Raw genomic sequence first — 18735 nt, 5'->3', positions numbered from 1 at the left:
ATGCAGTTTCTTCCTAGCATTGATGGTCTTTACAATTTGGCATGTTTTTGCAGTGACTGGAACCGGTTGTTCCTTTCCATGTTTAGTGCTTCCTTCAGGAGCTTTTGTAAGGCAGGCCTGGTGGTGACAAAATCTTTCAGCATTTGCTTGTCTGTAGAGGATTTTATTTCACCTTCACTTATGAAGTTAGTTTGGCTGGCTATGAAATTCTGGGTTGAAAATTCTTTCCTTTAAGAATGTTGAATATTGGCCCCCACTCTCTTCTGGCTTGTAGAGTTTCTGTCGAGTGATCCACTGTTAGTCTGATGGGCTTCCCTTTTTGGGTAACCCGACCTTTCTCTCTGGCTGCCCTTAAAATTTTTTCCTTCATTTCAACTGTGGTAAATCTGACAATTATGTGTCTTGGAGTTGCTCTTCTTGAGGAGTATCTTTGTGGTGTTTTCTGTATTTCCTGAATTTGAATGTTGGCCTGTCTTGCTAGGTTGGGGAAGTTCTCCTGGATAATATCCTGAAGAGTATTTTCCAACTTGGTTCCATTCTCCCTGTCACCTTCAGGTACACGAGTCAGACAAAGATTTGGTCTTTTCACATAGTCCCATATTTCTTGGGGGATTTGTTTATTTCTTTTTACTCTTTTTTCTCTAAACTTCTCTTCTTGCTTCACTTCATTCATTTGATCTTCAGTCATTGATACCCTTTCTTCCACTTGATCAAATCTGCTACTGAAGCTTGTGCATGCGTCACATAGTGCCATGGTTTTCAGCTCCATCAGGTCCTTTAAGGTCTTCTCTACATTATTTATTCTAGTTAGCCATTCATCTAGTCTTTTTTCAAGGTTTTTAGCTTCTTTGAGATGAATTCGAACATCCTCCTTTAGCTCAGAGAAGTTTGTTATTACTGATAGTCTGAAGACTTCTTCTCTGAATTCTTCAAAGTCCTTCTCCATCCAGCTTTCTTCTGTTGCTGGCGAGGAGCTGCATTCCTTTGGAGGAAAAGAGGTGCTCTGATTTTAGAATTTTCAGCTTTTCGGCTCTGGTTTCTCCCCATCTTTGTGGTTTTATCTACCTTTGGTTCTTGATGATGGTGACATACAGATGGGGTTTTGTTGTGGATATCCTTTCTGTTTGTTAGTTTTCCTTCTAACAGTCAGGACCCCCAGATGCAGGTCTGTGGGAGTTTGCTGGAGATCCACTCCTGACCCTGTTTGCCTGGGTATCACCAGTGGAGGCTGCAGAACAGCAAATATCGCAGAATGGCAAATGTTGCTGCCTGATCCTTCCTCTGGAAGCTTCATCTCAGAGGGGCACCCAGCTGTATGAGGTGTCAGTCAGCCCCTACTGGGAGGTGTGTCCCAGTTAGGCTACTCAGGGCTCAGAGACCCACTTGAGGAGATAGTCTTTCTGTTCTCAGATCTCAAACTTCATGCTGGGAGAACCACTACTCTCTTCTAAACTGTCAGACAGGGATGTTTAAGTGTGTGGAGGTTTCTGCTGCCTTTTGTTTGGCTATGCCCTGCCCTTAGAGGTGGAGTCTACAGAGGCAGGCAGGCCTTCTTGAGCTATGGTGTGCTCCACCCATTTCGAGATTCCCAGCCACTTTGTTTACCTACTCAAGCCTCAGCAATGACAGACGCCCCTGCCAAAGCCTCGCTGCTGCCTTGCAGTTCAATCTCAGACTGCTGTGCTAGCAGTGAGTGAGGCTCCATGGGGATGGGACCCTCCGAGCCAGGCGCAGGATATAATCTCCTGGTGTGCTGTTTGCTAAGACCATTGGAAAGGCACAGTATTAGGGTGGGAGTGTCCTGATTTTCCAGGTACATCTGTCACGGCTTCTCTTGGCTAGGAAAGGGAATTCCCCGAACTCCTGTGCTTCTCGGGTGAGACAATGCCCCGCCCTGCTTCAGCTCACGCTCTGTGGACTGCATCCACTCTCCAACAAGCTCCAGTGAGATGAACCCAGTACCTCAGTTGGAAATGCAGAAATCACCCATCTTCTGTGTCGCTCACACTGGGAGCTGTGGACTGGAGCTGTTCCTATTCAGCCATCTTGGAACCTCCCCTTTCTCATGATCACAAGATCCCACAATAGGCTATCTGCAGGCTGAGGAGCAAAGAGAGCCAGTCTGAATTCCAAAACTGAAGAAATTGGAGTCTGATGTTCAAGGGCAGGAAACATCCACACCGAAGAAAGATGTAGAATATTCAGCGTTCTTCAAGAAAATAATTTTCAACACAGAATTTCATATCCAGCCAAACTAAACTTTATAAGCAAAAGAGAAGTAAAATCCTTTACAAATAAGCAAATGCTGAGGAATTTTGTCACCACCAGGCCTGCCTTACAAGAGTACTTCAGGCCTGCCTGAAGAGAGCACTAAATATGGAAAGGAAAAGCCAGTACCAGCCACTGCAAAAACATACCAAATTATAAACACCATCGACACTATAAAGAAACTGCATCAACTAATGGGCAAAATAACCAGCTAGCATCATAATGACAGGATCAAATTCACACATAACAATATTAACCTTATGTATAAATGGGCTAAATGCCCCAATTAAAAGACACAGACTGGGAAATTGACTAAAGGATGAAGACCCATTGTTGTGCTGTACTCAGAAGACCCATCTAAGGTGAAAAGACATATATGGGCTCAAAATAAAGAAAAGAATGAATATTTACCAAGCAAATGGAAAGAAAATAAAAAGGAGGGGCTACAATCCTAGTTTCTGATGAAGCAGTCTTTAAACCATGAAAGATCAAATGAGACGAAGGGCATTACATAATAAGGGATGAATGCAACAAGAAGATCTGACTGTCCTAATTATATATGCACACAATACAGGAGCACTCAGATTCATAAAGCAAGTTCTTAGAAACTTACAAAGAGACTTAGACTTCCACACAAAAATAGTGGGAGATTTTAACACCCCACAGCCAATATGAGATCAACGTGACAGAAAATTAACAAGGATATTCAGGACTTGAACTCAGTTCTGGACCAAGCTGACCTAATAGACATCTACAGAACTCACCACCCCAAATCAACAGAATATACATTCTTCTCAGCACCACATCACACTTAGTCTAAAATTGACCACATAATTGGAAGTAAAACACTCCTCCGCAAATGCCAAAGAACAGAAATCATAACAAATAGTCTCTCAGACCAAAGTGCAATCAAACTAGAACTCAGGATTAATAAACTCTCCCAAAACCACACATCTACATGGAAACTGAACAACCTGCTCCTGAATTACTACTGGGTAAATAACAAAATTAAGGCAGAAATAAAGAAGTTATTTGAAACCAATGAGAACAAAGATGCAATGTGTCAGAATCTCTGGGACACATTTAAATCACTGTTTAGAGGGAAATTTATAGCACTAAATGCCCACAGGAGAAAGTGGGAAAGATCTAAAATCAACACCCTAACATCACAATTAAAAGAACTAGAGAAGCAAGAGCAAACAAATACAAAAGCTAGCAGAAGACAAGAAATAACTAACATCAGAGCAGAACTGAAGGGGATAAAGACACACACACAAAAAAAACCCTTTAAAAAATCAATAAATCCAGGAACTGGTTTTTTGAAAAGATTAACAAAATAGATAGAACACTAGCCAGACTAATAAAAAAGAAAATAGAGAAGAATCAAATAGGCATAATAAAGAATAATAAAGGGGATATCACCACTGATGCCACAGAAATACAAACTACCATCAGAGAATACTTTAAAAACCTCTATGCAAATAAAATAGAAAATCTAAAAGAAATGGATAAATTCCTGGATGCATACACCTCCCAAGACTAAACCAGGAAGAAGTCAAATCCCTTAATAGACCAATAACAAGTTTTGAAATTGAGGCAGTAATTAATAGCCTACCAACCAAAAAAAGCCCAGACCATAGGGATTAACAGTCAAATCCTACCAGAGGTACAAAGAAGAGCTAGCACCATTCCTTCTGAAAGCATTCCAAACAATATTATCTCAATAGATGCAGAAAAGGCCTTTGATAAAATTCAATACCCAATCCTGCTAAAAATTCTTAATAAACTAGGTATTGATGGCTTATGTCTCAAAATAATAAGAGCTATTTATGACAAACCCATAGCCTATATCATACTGAATAGGCAAAAGCTGGAAGCATTCCCTTTGAAAACCAGCACAAGACATGAATGCCCTCTCTCACCACTCCTATTCGACATAGTATTGGAAGTTCTGTCCAGGGTAATCAGGCAAGAGAAAGAAGTAAAGTGTATTCAAATAGGAAGAGAGGAAGTCAAATTGTTTCTGTTTGCAGATGACATGATTGTATATTTAGAAAACCCTATCGTCTCAGCCCAAAATCTCCTTAAGCTGATAAGCAACTTCAGCAAAGTCTCAGAACACAAAATCAATGTGGAAAAATCACAAGCATTCCTATACACCAATAACAGACAGAGAGCCAAATCATGATGAACTCCCATTCACAATTGCTGCAAAGAGAATAAAATATGCCTAGGAATACAACTTACAAGGGATGTAAAGGACTTCTTCAAGGAGAACTACAAACCACTGCTCAAGGAAATAAGACAGGACACAAACATATGGAAAAACATTCCATGCTAATGAACTGGAGGAATCAATATTGTGAAAACGGCCATACTGCCCAAAGTAATTTATAGATTCAATGCTATCCCCATCAAGCTACTATTGGTTTCTTCACAGAATTAGAAAAAACTACTTTAAATTTCATATGGAATCAAAAAAGGGCCTGTATATCCAAGACAATCCTAAGCAAAAAGAACAAAGCTGGAGGCATCATGCTACCTGATGTCAAACTATACTACAAGGCTATAGGAACAAAAACAGCATGGTATGGTACTGATACCAAAACAGATATATAGAGCAATGAAACAGAACAGAGGCCTCAGAAATAACACCACACAAATGGTGTTGGGAAAACTTGCTAGCCATATGCAGAAAACTGAAACTGGACCCCTTCCTTACACCTTATACAAAAACTAACTCAAGATAGATTAAAGAATTAAATGTAAGACCTAAAATCATAAAAACCCTAGAAGACACTTTGAGAGGTCGAGGTGGGCAGATCATGAGGTGAGGAGATCGAGACCATTCTGGTTAACATGGTGAAACCCCCTCTCCACTAAAAATACAAAAAAAAAAAAAAAAAAAAAAAATTAGCTGGGTGTGGTGGTGGGTGCCTGTAGTCCCAGCTACTTGGGAGGCTGAGGCAGGAGAATGGTATGAACCCAAGAGGTGGAGCTTGCAGCAAGCCAAGATTGCGCCACTGCACTCCAGCCTGGGTGACAGAGTGAGACTCCATCTCAAAAAAAAAAAAAACAAAAAAACAAAACAAAAAAAAACCTAGAAGAAAACATAGGCAATACCATTCAGGACATAGGCATGGGAGATGACTTCATGACTAAAACACCAAAAGCAATGGCAACAAAAGCCAAAATTGACAAATGAGATCTAATTAAAATAAAGAACTTCTGCACAGCATAAAACTATCATCAGAGTGAACAAGCAACCTATAGAATGGGAGAAAATTATTGTAGTCTATCCATCTGACAAAGGCCTAATGTTTAGAATGTACAAGCAACTTAAACAAATGTACAAGAAAAAAAAAACCCATCAAAAAGTGGGCAAAGGATATGAACAGACACTTCTAGCAAGAAGACCTTTATGTGGCCAAAAAACATGAAAAAAAGCTCATCATCTCTGGTCATTAGAGAAATACAAATCTAAATCACAATGAGATACCATCTCATGCCAGTTAGAATTGCGATCATTAAAAAGTCAGGAAACAACAGATGCTGAAGAGAATATGGAGAAATAGGAACACTTTTATACTGTTGGTGGGAGTGTAAATTAGTTCAACCATTGTGGAAGACAGTGTGGTGATTCCTCAAGGATCTAGAACAATACCATTTGACCTAGCCATCCCATTACTGGGTGTATACCCAAAGGATTATAAATCCTTCTACAATAAAGACGCACACACACATATGTTTATTGTAGCACTATTCACAATAGCAAAAACTTGGAACCAACTAAAATGCCCATCAATGATAGACTAGATAAAGAAAATGTGGCACATATACACCATGGAATACTATGCAGTCATGAAAAAGGATGAGTTCATGTCCTTTACAGAGACATGGATGAAGCTGTATACCATCATTCTCAGCAAACTAACACAGGAACAGAAAACCAAACACCATATGTTCTCACTCATAAGTGTGAGTTGAACAATGAGAACACATGGACACAGGGAGGGGAAAATTACACACAGAGGCCTGTTGGGAAGTTGAGGCTAGGGGAGGGATTGGATTAGGAGAAATACCTAATGAAGATGACGGGTTGATGGGTGCAGCAAACCACCATCACACGTGTATACCTATGTAAAAAACCCACACGTTCTGCACATGTATCCCAGAACTTAAAGTATAATAATAAGAAGATGATACAGAACTGCAGAATGAGTAAGAACTCACCAAACATCTGCTGCCTTCAGGAGACTCATCTAAGACATAAGGACTCACATAAACTTAAAGTAAATGGGTGGAAAAAGGCATTTCATGCAAATGGACACCAAAAGCTAGCAGGAGTAGCTATTGTTGTATCAGACAAAACAAACTTTAAAGCAACAGTGGTTAAAAGGGACAAATAGGGTCATTATATAATGATAAAAAGCTTTGCCCAACAGGAAAATATCACAATCCTAAACGTATATGCACCCAACACTGGAGCTCCCAAATGTGTAAAATAATTACTACTAGAGACCTAAAAAATGAGATAGCAACACAATAATAGTGAGGAACTTCAATACTCCACTGACAGCACTAAACAGGTAGTCAAGACAGAATGTCAACAAAGAAACAATGGATTTAAAGTATACCTTAGAACTAATGGACTTAACAGATATATACAAAACATTTCATCCAATAACCATAGAATACACATTCTATTCAACAACACATGGTACTTTCTCCAAGATAGACCATATGATAGGTCATAAAATGAACCTCAATAAATTTAAGAAAATTGAAATTATATCAAGCACTCTCTCAGACCACAGGGGAATAAGCCTTGAAATCAACTCCAAAAGGAATTTTCAAAACCATGTAAATACATGAAAATTAAATAACCTGCTCCTGAATGAGCATTAGATCAAAAACAAAATTAAGATAGAAATTAAAAAATTATTTGAACAGAATGACAATAGTGACACAATATCAAAACTTCTGGGATACAGCTAAGGTGGTGCTAAGAGGACAATTCACAGCCCTAAATGCCTACATCAAACAGTCTGAAAGAGGACAAACAGACAATCTAAGGCTACACACCTCAAGGAACTAAAGAAATAAGAACACACCAACCCCAAAACAAGAAAGGAAATAATCAAGATTTCAGAGTAGAACTAAGTAAAATTGAAAAAAAAAAAATACAACAGATAAATCAAACAAAAGCTGGTTCTTTGAAAATATAAATAAAACTGATAGACCATTAGCAAGATTAACCAAGTAAAGAAGATAGAAAATCCAAATGACTTCACTGAGAAACAAAACAGGAGATATTCCAATGACACCACTGAAATACATAAGATCATTCGAGGCTACTGTGAACACCTTCACACAGAAATAAACTAGAAAACCTAGAAGAGATAGACAAATTCCTGAAAAAATACAACTGTCCTAGCTTAAATCAGGGAGAAGTAGATACCCTGAACAGACCAATAACATGCAGTAAGATTGAAACAGTAATTTAAAAATTACCAACAAAAAATGTCCAGGACCAGATGGATTCACAGCAGATTTCTACCAGACATTCAAAGAAGAATTGGTACCAATCCTTTTGACACTATTCCACAAGACAGAGAAAGAAGGAACCTTCCCTAATTCATTCTATGAAGGCAGCATCACTCTAATACCAAAACCAGAAAAGGACACAACTAAAAAAGAAAACTACAGACCGATATCCTTGATGAACATAGATGTTAAAATCTTCAACAAAATGCTAGCTAACAGAATCCAACAACATATTAAAAAGATAATCCACCATGATCAAGTGGATTTCATACCAGTGATAAAGGGATGGTTTCACATATGCAAGTCAATAAATGTGATATGCCACATAAACAGAATTAAAAACAAACATCACATGACCATCTCAAAAGGTGCAGAAAAATCATTTGACAAAATCCAACATCCCTTTATGATTAAAACCTTCTGCAGAATTGGCATTCAATTGACATTCCTTAATGTAATAAAAACTATCTATGACAAACCCACAGCCAACATAATGCTGAATGGGGAAAAGTTGAAAGCATTCCCTCTGAGAATGAGAACAAGACAAGGATGCCCACTCTCATCACTCCTCTTGAACATAGTACTGGAAGTCCTAGCCAAAGCAATCAGACAAGAGCAAGAAATAAAGGGCATCCAAATTGGTAAAGAAGAAGCCAAACTGTCCATGTTTGCTGATGATATTATAGTTTACCTTGAAAACCTTAAGGACTCCTCCAGAAAGCTCCTAGAACTGATAAAAGAATGCAGCAAAGTTTCCAGATACAAGATTAACATACACAAATCAGTAGCTCTTCTATATGCCAACAGAGATCAAGTGGAAAATCAAATCAAGAACTCAACCTCTTTTAAAATAGTTGCAATAAAAATAAAATACTTAGGAATATACCTAACAAAGGACTCGAAAGACCTCTATAAGGAAAACTACAAAACACTGCTGAAAGAAATCACAGACAACACAAACAGATGGAGACACATCACATGCTCATGGATGGGTAGAATCAGTATTGTGAAAATGAGTATAATGCCAAAAGCAATCTACAAGTTCAATGCAATCTTGATAAAAAATACCACCATCATTCTTCACAGAGTTAGAAAAACACAATTCTAAAATTCATATAGAATCAACAAAGAGCCCACATAGCCAAAGCCAGACTAAGCAGAAAGAACAAATCTGGAAGCATCACACTACATGATTTCAAACTATACTACAAAGCCATGGTCACCAACACAGTGTGGTACTGGTATAAAAATAGGCAGATAGACCAATGGAACAGAATAGAGAACCCAGAAGTAAACCCAAATACTTACAGCCAACTCATCTTCAATAAAGCAAACAAAAATCTAAAGTGGAGAAAACACACCCTTTTCAACAAATGGTGCTGGGATAATTGGCTAGTCACATGTAAGAGAATGAAACTGGACCCTCATCTCTCATTGTATACAAAAAATCAACTCAAGATGGATTAAGGACTTAAACCAGAGATCTGAAACTATAAAAATTCTAGAAGCTATCATTGGAAAAATCCCTCTAGACATTGGCTTAGGCAAGAATTTCATGACCAAAAACCCAATAGCAAGTCCAATAAAAGCAAAGATAAATAGTTGGGACCTAATTAAACTAAAGAGCTTTTGCACAGCAAAAGGAACAGTCAGCAAACAGACAACCCACAGAGTGGTAGAAAATCTTTACAATCTATACATCTGACAAAGGACTAATATCCAGAATCTACAACGAACTCAAACAAATAAGTAAGAAAAAAACGAACAATTCCATCAAAAAGTGAGCTAAGGATATGAATAGACAATTCTTAAAAGAAGATATACCAAAGGCCAACAAACACATGAAAAACTGCTCAACATCACTAATATCAGGGAAATGCAAATCAAAACCACAATGTGATACCACCTTACTCCTGCATGAATGGTCATAATCAAAAAAATCAAAAAACAGTAGGTGTTGGCATGGATGCATCAAACAGGGAACACTTCTACACTGCTGTTGGGAATATAACTAGCACAGCCGCTATGAAAAACAGTGTGAAGATTCCTTAAAGAACTAAAAGTAAGACTACCATTTGATTCAGCAATCTCACTACTAGGTATCCACCCAGAGGAAAATAAGTCATTACTTGAAAAAGATACTTGCATATGCATGTATATAGCAGCACAATTCACAATTGCAAAATCATGGAATCAACCCAAATGTCCATCAATCAACGAGTGAATAAAGAAACTCTGATATATATATATTATATATCTCATATCATATATATGATATATGTATGGTGGAATACTACTACATCATATATATATGAATACTACATCATATATATATGATGGAATACTACTCATCCATAAAAAGGAATGAATTAACAGCATTTGCAATTACCTGGATGAGATTGGAGACTATTATTCTAAGTGAGCTAAGTGAACTAAGTCAGGAATAGAAAACGAAACATCTCTCACTAATATGTGGGAGCTAAGCTATGAGGATGCAAAGGCATAAGGATGATTCAATGGACTTTGAGGACTTGGGGGAAAAGTAGGAGGGGTGCAAAGGATAAAAGACAACAAATATGGTGCAGTGTGTACTGCTCAGGTGATGGGTGCACCAGGATCTCGCAAATCTCCACTAAAGAACTTACTCATCTTGCAGTAAGCCGAGATCGCGCTCTGCACTCCAGCCTGGGTGACAGAGCGAGACTCCATCTCAAAAAAATAAAAATAAAAAAGAACTTACTTGTGTAACCAAATACCACCTGTAACCCAATAACTTACGGAAAAAAATAAAATAATAAAAAAGAAAAAACCACAATCAACCTAGTATGCTAGGTTTGCCAAAAAAAAAAAAAAAAAGTCCTTAAAAATGCATGCTATATAAGCACCTGTTATCTCCCCACAAAAGAAAAAGACCCTGCAAAAGAAGACTCTTTCAGCATAAGGCTTCTATAATAAAAGATGTTAAAGAATGCTATGTGGGTAGAAGAAAAATAATACCTAATGGGAACTGGTATTAAAACCATAAACTAGTATTAAAACCAAAAAAAATTATCAATAAATATAATACAACATACCCAAGAATGATACCCTGCATACTACAAAACAATGTTGAGGAAAACAAATAAAAGATCTAAATAAAGATATATCATGTGGCTGGGCCTGGTGGCTCATGCCTGTAATCTCAGCACTTTGGAAGGCTGGGGTGAATGGATCACCTGAGGTCAGGAGTTCGAGACCAGCCTGACCAACATGGTGAAACCCTGTCTCTACTAAAAATGCAAAAATTAGCTGGGTGTGGTGGCACATGCTTGTAATCCTAGCTACTGGGGAGGCTGAGGCAGAAGAATCACCTGAACCCAGGAGGCAGAGGTTATAGTGAGCTGAGATCATACCATTGAGCAACTGCAGCCTGGGCAACAAGAGCAAAACTCCGCCTCAAAAAAAAAAAAATATATATATATATATATATATATATATATATGTGTGTGTGTGTGTGTATGCGCGCATGTGTGTGTACATATATATACCATGCTTTTAGATTAAAAGACTCAGTATCACTTCTCGTTAAATTGATCTTTGAATTCGACCCACATCTAATCAGAATTCCATCACTAATATATATATGTATTTTTAAAGTGACAACATTTATATGTTAGAACCACAAAGACAATCTTTAAAAAGAAGAAAAAAAGTTGGAAAACTTTTATAACATAATTAAAAGATTTCTAAAGGGACAATAATCCAGACACGTGATATTGGCCAGATGCCATGTGTCATGCCTGTAATTCCATCACTCTAGGAGTCTGAAGCAGGAGGAGCACTTGAGTCCAGGAGTTCTAGACCAGCCTGGGCAATATAGCAAGAGCCTGTGTCTACAAAAAATAATTTAAAAAGAACTAGTAAGTATGGCACCATGAACCTGTAGTCTCAGCTATTAGGGAGGCTGAGGTGGGAGGATCACTTGAGCCCAGGAGGTTGATGCTGAAGTGAGCCGAGATCATGCTACTGATCTCCAGTCTGGTTGACAGAGCAAGATCCTCTTTCTCTCTCTCTCTCAAAATAGAAAAAAGACACATAATATTAGCAAAAAAGCATACAAATATTAAAAAGATGATTTAGAAGCAGACCCACATGTACATGCTCAATTGATTTTCAATATACCTGCCAAAGAAATTCAATGGAGAAATAAATTATTTCCAAAACTATTGTTTTAGCTATCTGTAGCTATCCACACAGAAAATAAAACAAAACCTGGCCTTGACTTCTGCTTTCTGGTTCAAATTAATTTCAAATAGTTCTTAGACCTACATGTAAGAGCAATACTGCAGCGTAAATTAAAAAAAAAAAAAAAAAAAAAACCTTCTACAAAAAAACTAACCTTCACAACTTAGGGGAAGGCAAAATTATTGAGGCTGGACCCAGAAAACCCTATCTATAAAGGAAAACCAGTTATAATTTGGGCTTTCATAAAATGAAATCTTATGTTCACCCAATATCACTGTTAAGAAAGTAAGTAGGCAAGTAACACACTGGAAGAAAATCCTCTCAATCGGTATATCTGACAAACGGCTTGTATCCATAGTATAGAAACATTTCTCCCACTCACTAATCAGAGGACAAACAACCTGATCAAAATGGGCTACAGACTGTGTAGGCATTTCACAGGGAAAAATGGACACATAGCCAATGTGTCCATTACCTGAAGAAGTGCTCAACATCGCAGCCATCAAAAATCAAGAATTACAACCATCATTAGACATCACCAAACACCCAATGGATATGGATATCCTTAAGAAGACACAACAATAAGTGGTGTCACCGATGTGGAGCTAGATTATAAAACTCTTATCATACGCTGGTGGAAGATCAAAATGATACAACAAATTAAAAAATCAGTCAGATGGTTTCTTATAAAGTTCCATCAATATGCATCTATCTTACAAACCTGCAATTCTATTCCTGAATATTTACCCCAAGGAAATGAAAAAAGTCCACAAAGAGTTCTATATGAATATTTATAGCAGCCTTACTTATTATAATCCAAACTGTAAAAATAACTTCAATGTTCATCAATAACAAAATAAAAAAATACTTTGCAATCTACTGGTACACATGAATACTATTCAGCATTGATTCTCTCAAGTAGCATGGATGGAGCTCAAAAATATACTCAGGAAAGAAGCCATATATATTCTGTATGAGTTCATTTACATGAGGCTCCAAAAGAGGAAAAACTAATTTCTGGTGAAAGAAACCAGTGGCAAGGGGGTAGCGGAGATTAATTGGGTAGGGACTCGAGAGAGTTTCTGGGGTCACAGAAATGTTCTGTGTGGTGATGGGAGTTTGGGTTCCACAGGTATAAGTGTTGATCCAAACTCATCAAACAAACATTACAGATGTGTGCATCTCACTCTATGGGAAAGTATACCTCAATTGTAAAAAGAGCAGAAATTTCTTTTAAACCTTCAGCCTTTTAGCACATACAGTTGCTTGGAGAACCAGCTTCCTGAAATGGGAGTCTAGGCTTGAGACTAGGTCACATGCATAGAGTCTCTAAACTTGCCCATGGTACATAATACGTTTCAAGTTTTCTCAGAGAGCTGCAGGTTATTAATCTGAGGATTCTGACAAGTTGGGTCAATGTTCCTAGGAGGCATGAGTGGGAGTACATTCTCTAAGATCCCTCCACCCCAGGGTCCTTGCCTTCTGTGCTTCTTACTCCATTGTTTTCTGACTCCTCTGTAGCCACTCGACCTCTTCAGATGCCATAGTCTACCCAGCCGACGACCTTTATGCCTTGGGTCCCCCTGTTCTTTCCTCTCATCCTCCATTCCCTCAGTTCTGGAGTGGCTGCGGCCAGCAGAGGATGAACTGAGAGCAGGAGAGGAGGTCCTGCTCAGGAATCCATCCTAGAGAAATGGCATCCTCTCTGGGAGCTAGTTTTTTAGGGCAGGTTTTATAAGTCTTGTAAACCCAAACGCACTTGATCTACCTGGTTTGTTATTTACAGTAATACTATTTTCATAATTGCTTTTCACTGTAAAAGCAGCACCTTTTAGCTACACTGTGAGTACATAAAGGGGCTGACCTGGGAATGGTATCATGTTGGATGTCATTTCTTCCATGAAGTAATGTATATTAGTTCCAATTTACATGTTACTGCAGAGTCCTAGAGAAAGGTACAGAGAACGAGACAGATATCAATACATTTTTATGCGCATTAAAAAAATCTGAGGCCAGGCGCAGTGGCTCATGCCTGTAATCCCAGCACTTTGGGAGTCCGAGACGGGCAGATCACAAGGTCAGGAGATCGAGACCATCCTGGCTAACATGGTGAAACCCTGTCTCTACTAAAAATACAAAAAATTAGCCGGGCGTGGTGGCGGGAGCCTGTAGTCCCAGCTACTTGGGAGGTTGAGGCAGGATAATGGCATGAACCCAGGAGGCAGAGCTTGCAGTGAGCCGAGATTGCGCCACTGTACTCCAACCTGAGCTGCAGAGCGAGACTCCATCTCAAAAAAAAAAAAAAAAAAAAAAAAAAAAAATCTAAAATGCACTCTTCAAAATCTATGTCATTTATTCTGAAGGAATGCAGTTGGAAGGAGGAAGATATTCCGAATTTTTCTTGTATGTGTTTATGTATGATCTCAGTTTTTATATGGATCATAGACAAACTTTGATATTTTAAAATACAAATTATAATCTATCTTGGAAATTTACATGGTTCTTTAGAACTTGAGGACCGTTTTTGCTTTTGAGAATATTATTGTACCTAAAATGGGAATATTACAATGTCACTTTTTTAACACTTTGTTATAACAAAGTTTAGACAGTGCTGGGTGCCCCTGAATTTTTTCCCGCCTCTTGTGACCTGTGTTGTTTTGGAATTTGCAGTGGCCTGACCAGGAACTACTGTAGGAATCCAGATTCTGGGAAACAACCCTGGTGTTACACAACTGATCCATGTGTGAGGTGGGAGTACTGCAACCTGACACAATGCTCAGAAACAGAATCAGATGTCCTAGAGACTCCCACTGTTGTTCCGGTTCCAAGCATGGAAGCTCATTCTGAAGCAGGTAAGAAGTCTTTGGCCAGACATCTACACATTTGAACATTGGGATGAAAAGAGATGGAAAATCTGACTGATGCAGAAGCCTTCCATGCTACACAGAAACTTGAGGGGATGGCACGTGGAAAGAAGCCTCAGCACCGTCTCTGGTGGAGAAATTTCTGGTGCAAGGTGTGTGGGTGGTGTCTTCAGGAACAGTGCAAACCCACCAGGGCACTTGACTTACCACTCACTTTGTTATGAAAGGGGTTATCTCAGTGTTCCAGACAAAATTCCAGTTCTAACATCAGGCCAAATTTGTGCCAATTTCACACTAGTGAGTGTTTCCAGGCATTTCTTAAAGTGAGCAGTGTTCATTGCGATCTTCAGCATTGCAGTTGCTGAGGTATGTGGCCGCTGAGTTTGTCATCCTGGAGAAACCTAATATGATGACATTTATTCCATCTAATCCTGGGGCTGTTGGGCAGTACGTACCACAGAATGCACCATTTCTCTGGCTTACCTCGTCTTAGGTAGGCTCTGCCCACCTGTGCTTGGAAGGCAGTGATTTCTTGGTGTTCTTGCACCTTCTTCTCATGGAACATGAATCTTTGGTGTGTGTTGAGAGGAAGGGTAATATACTTCTGCTTTATTGCAATGCAGCATGCTAGGACAAGAGGATTCCCTGTCTCTACTGTAAGGGAATAAGATTTTAGTCTCCATCCTTCTCTAAGAAACAATAGGTCTTTGCCGGCAAGTACTAGATGCAGGACCATGACCTGCCCCATCCACCAGAAGCTTAAGGCTTTGGCTTTTCAGGAGCAATGGTCTAGGGAAATGTGCCGGGTTTTCGTGTCTATCCCCCACTGACAGTCAATCACCCTACAGACTGCACGGTCTAATCCATCACCATCTGGTTTCCTGCTTCGTTCTCATGAACAACCAGTAGAGAGTCATACAAAAGAGCTTGCATGAGTCTTAGTTCCAATTGTAAGCACACTGATATGTCCTTTTCCTACCAGGTTTTGAATATAACATTTCTAAGAACTTACTAAAATATTAGAATGCTATTAATCTATTGTTTTTGCTTCAGCATGTCCTTCTGCTTGTGTGTATACTAAAGAGAACAGTCATAATTCCGAAACTACTGTCCTGTTTGTGTCATAAATTACTTCACATGTTTCTGCATACTAATAATTACTCAGCCTGATTCTATCTATTTTCAGCACCAACTGAGCAAACCCCTGTGGTCCAGCAGTGCTACCATGGTAATGGACAGAGTTATCGAGGCACATTCTCCACCACTGTCACTGGAAGGACATGTCAATCTTGGTCATCCATGACACCACACCAGCATAAGAGGACCCCGGAAAACCACCCAAATGAGTATGTCTTTGATGTTAGTTATAAGAGGAGCAACAGCCAACTTAAGTTTCTCTTAGAAGAGCCATGCTTCAAGCTAACTTGTTAGGACCAAATTTCCCTTAGGCCCAGAAGGTGTGGCAAAATGTCCAAACAACCTTGCTTTTGATCAAAGAGTCTGAGAGAAGAGATATTTTAGGCTTGCTCTCTTTTCTTATAGTCTGATGGAAGCAGAAAGCTATATGGAGTTGATGAGGTCTTGCTAATGTAAAGCTCAGGAGATCAAATGATCAAATAGTTAGAATGTCATTCTACAGTGTTCATAAAAGATCAGTGCAGTCTTTCATGCATGCAATTCTATCATTCTAACTTCCCTTCCCTGAAATGAAGGTTGTGTTCACCATTTTTGTCATGGGTCACAAGTAAATAATTCATATGTATATAAATATATATAGAACCAGGTGTGTTCATTTGACTAGTATTTATATATATATTCATATAGGTTAGTATTCATGTATATGTTCATACAGACTAGTATTTATATATATATATGGTCTAGGGAAATGTGCAAAGTTTTCATGTCTGTCCCTGACTGATGACCAAATACCCTATAGCCTGCACAGCTGCAGGCTGTATAGCCATACAATTTGCAGGACACACACACACACATATTAATATAATATAACATATATAAACCTGTGTGAACACACTGAGTTCTAAGCTCCAGTTTTCTGAAGGGATATGGGTTGCCAGGACAGGAAGAGCAAAAGCAAGAATGTAGATGAGAGTCAGGAAATAAACAGATATGGAGATTAAAATGGGCAGATACATGGACAAAAAACTAGTTCTGACAAAAACTGACTTTCTGACATAAATGAGTATAAAAGATATAAAAAAAACTTTCCACATGTTGGACAAGAGATGGTATAGGACTGAGATAATTTAGAAAAGGAAATGAATGAGCACAACTCCATAACTATTCTGACTTTCTTCCTGGAGAACCTTCCTGGACTGAAGGGCAAGGAGTTGGAGCCAAAGCCAACCATAGCAGTTTTGCTGAACTGAGGAAAGAGACTGGAGTTTGGGATAGCTAAGAAAATGTAGATTTTCTAGGCTAGGTAATAATGAGAAAGAATTTGTGGTGAAAAGGAACTGAAGGAATATGCATAGAAGTCTCCTCAAGTCTAATATAAACTGCATGTGCACAGGGAGAAATTCTACAAAGTAGGACAGAGAACCACTATGGGGGAAAGGACAAATTCAGGGAAACAGTGAGCTCAATGGAGATGCCAGAGCTCATGTAGCACTGGGGGGTATTGGAGTTCTGATCAGCTCAAGGAGAGATACCTCATTGAACATCTCAGGCACTCAGTAGAGACCCAGAAAAGTCATACTTTAGGAGTAGGATTTATGCCTTCTTAGAATAAAGGCTACTCCAGAAACACCCTAGTAAAGCTTAAAAACCAAGTCTAAAAGGACCCAAATGATCTCCAAGTAAATTAACTGCCTGACAGAAGAAATCTCAACCATCACTGGAGGTAAATAACTTGATGCGGTGCTCTGTAATGTGGCATTCACAATGAGTGGCATACATTTAAAAATTTATGAGGCAGAAAAAAGCAATTAGTGTGATCCATAACTAGGAGAAAAACTAGGCAATATGAATAGACCAAGAAATAGTAGAAATGATGGAATTGACAAAGAAATTAAAACTGTGTATATATGATAATTGTGTTCAAAGATTTGAAGAAAACATGAACATGAGAGAAACAAATGCAGAATATCAAGAAAAGGCAAACATATAAAACAACCAAATGGAAATTAAAGAACTACAAAAAAGTGTAACTTAATAAAATACTCATTGGATGGCCTTACCATCGGTTCATACACCACAGAAGAAAAAGTGAACTAGAAGATAACTCAATGAAAGCCATACAATCTGTAAGACACACACACATGCACACACACAAACACACACACAGAGAGAGAGAGAGAGGCTGAAAAAAATAAACAGAACCTCAAGGATATCAGTGAAAATATCAAAAGATTTAATATATGGGTAAAGCAAGTCACAGAAGGACAGGAAAGAGATATTGGGACAGAAGAAAAAAATACTCAAAGCAATGATGGCTGAAGACTTTACACATATGAAGAAAATGATAAACTCACAGTCAAGAAGCTCAATGAATCAGAAATAGTATTTTTAAAAGCAAAACTCTATGATTTCCTTGGGTACATCATAGAAAAATCGTCCAACATCAAAGATAACAAGGATAATCTTATAAACTGGAGGAAAACAAGAACAGTAATGCAAATGACTGATGCCTTCTCCTCAGAAACAATGGGATAACATCTTTAAAGTGATAAAAAGAAATAAAAGCAGATCAACCTAGGACGACATGTCCAGCCAAAAACAAACAAACAAACAAAAATAAAAAAAAAACACTTTAAAATAAACGTGATGTAAATATATATTCTGCCACCTCCAGAGGAAACAAGCAAAAAAACAA

General features: G+C 38.4%; 1 protein-coding gene across 1 annotated transcript in view; it reads left to right on the top strand.

The window, feature by feature from the left end:
- Positions 1-18735, top strand: part of LOC111547273 (apolipoprotein(a)) — a 109330-nt gene that overhangs the window by 72868 nt on the left and 17727 nt on the right. Inside the window, exons 20-21 of the mRNA XM_031935526.1 lie at positions 14710-14891; positions 16090-16249. Of these exons, the coding sequence (XP_031791386.1) occupies positions 14710-14891; positions 16090-16249 (342 nt within the window). The remainder of the gene's footprint in view (positions 1-14709; positions 14892-16089; positions 16250-18735) is intronic.

Source organism: Piliocolobus tephrosceles, chromosome 5 (assembly GCF_002776525.5).
Source record: "Piliocolobus tephrosceles isolate RC106 chromosome 5, ASM277652v3, whole genome shotgun sequence".
Taxonomy (NCBI): Eukaryota; Metazoa; Chordata; class Mammalia; order Primates; family Cercopithecidae; genus Piliocolobus; species Piliocolobus tephrosceles.
This window is presented reverse-complemented; position numbering and strand designations above follow the sequence as displayed.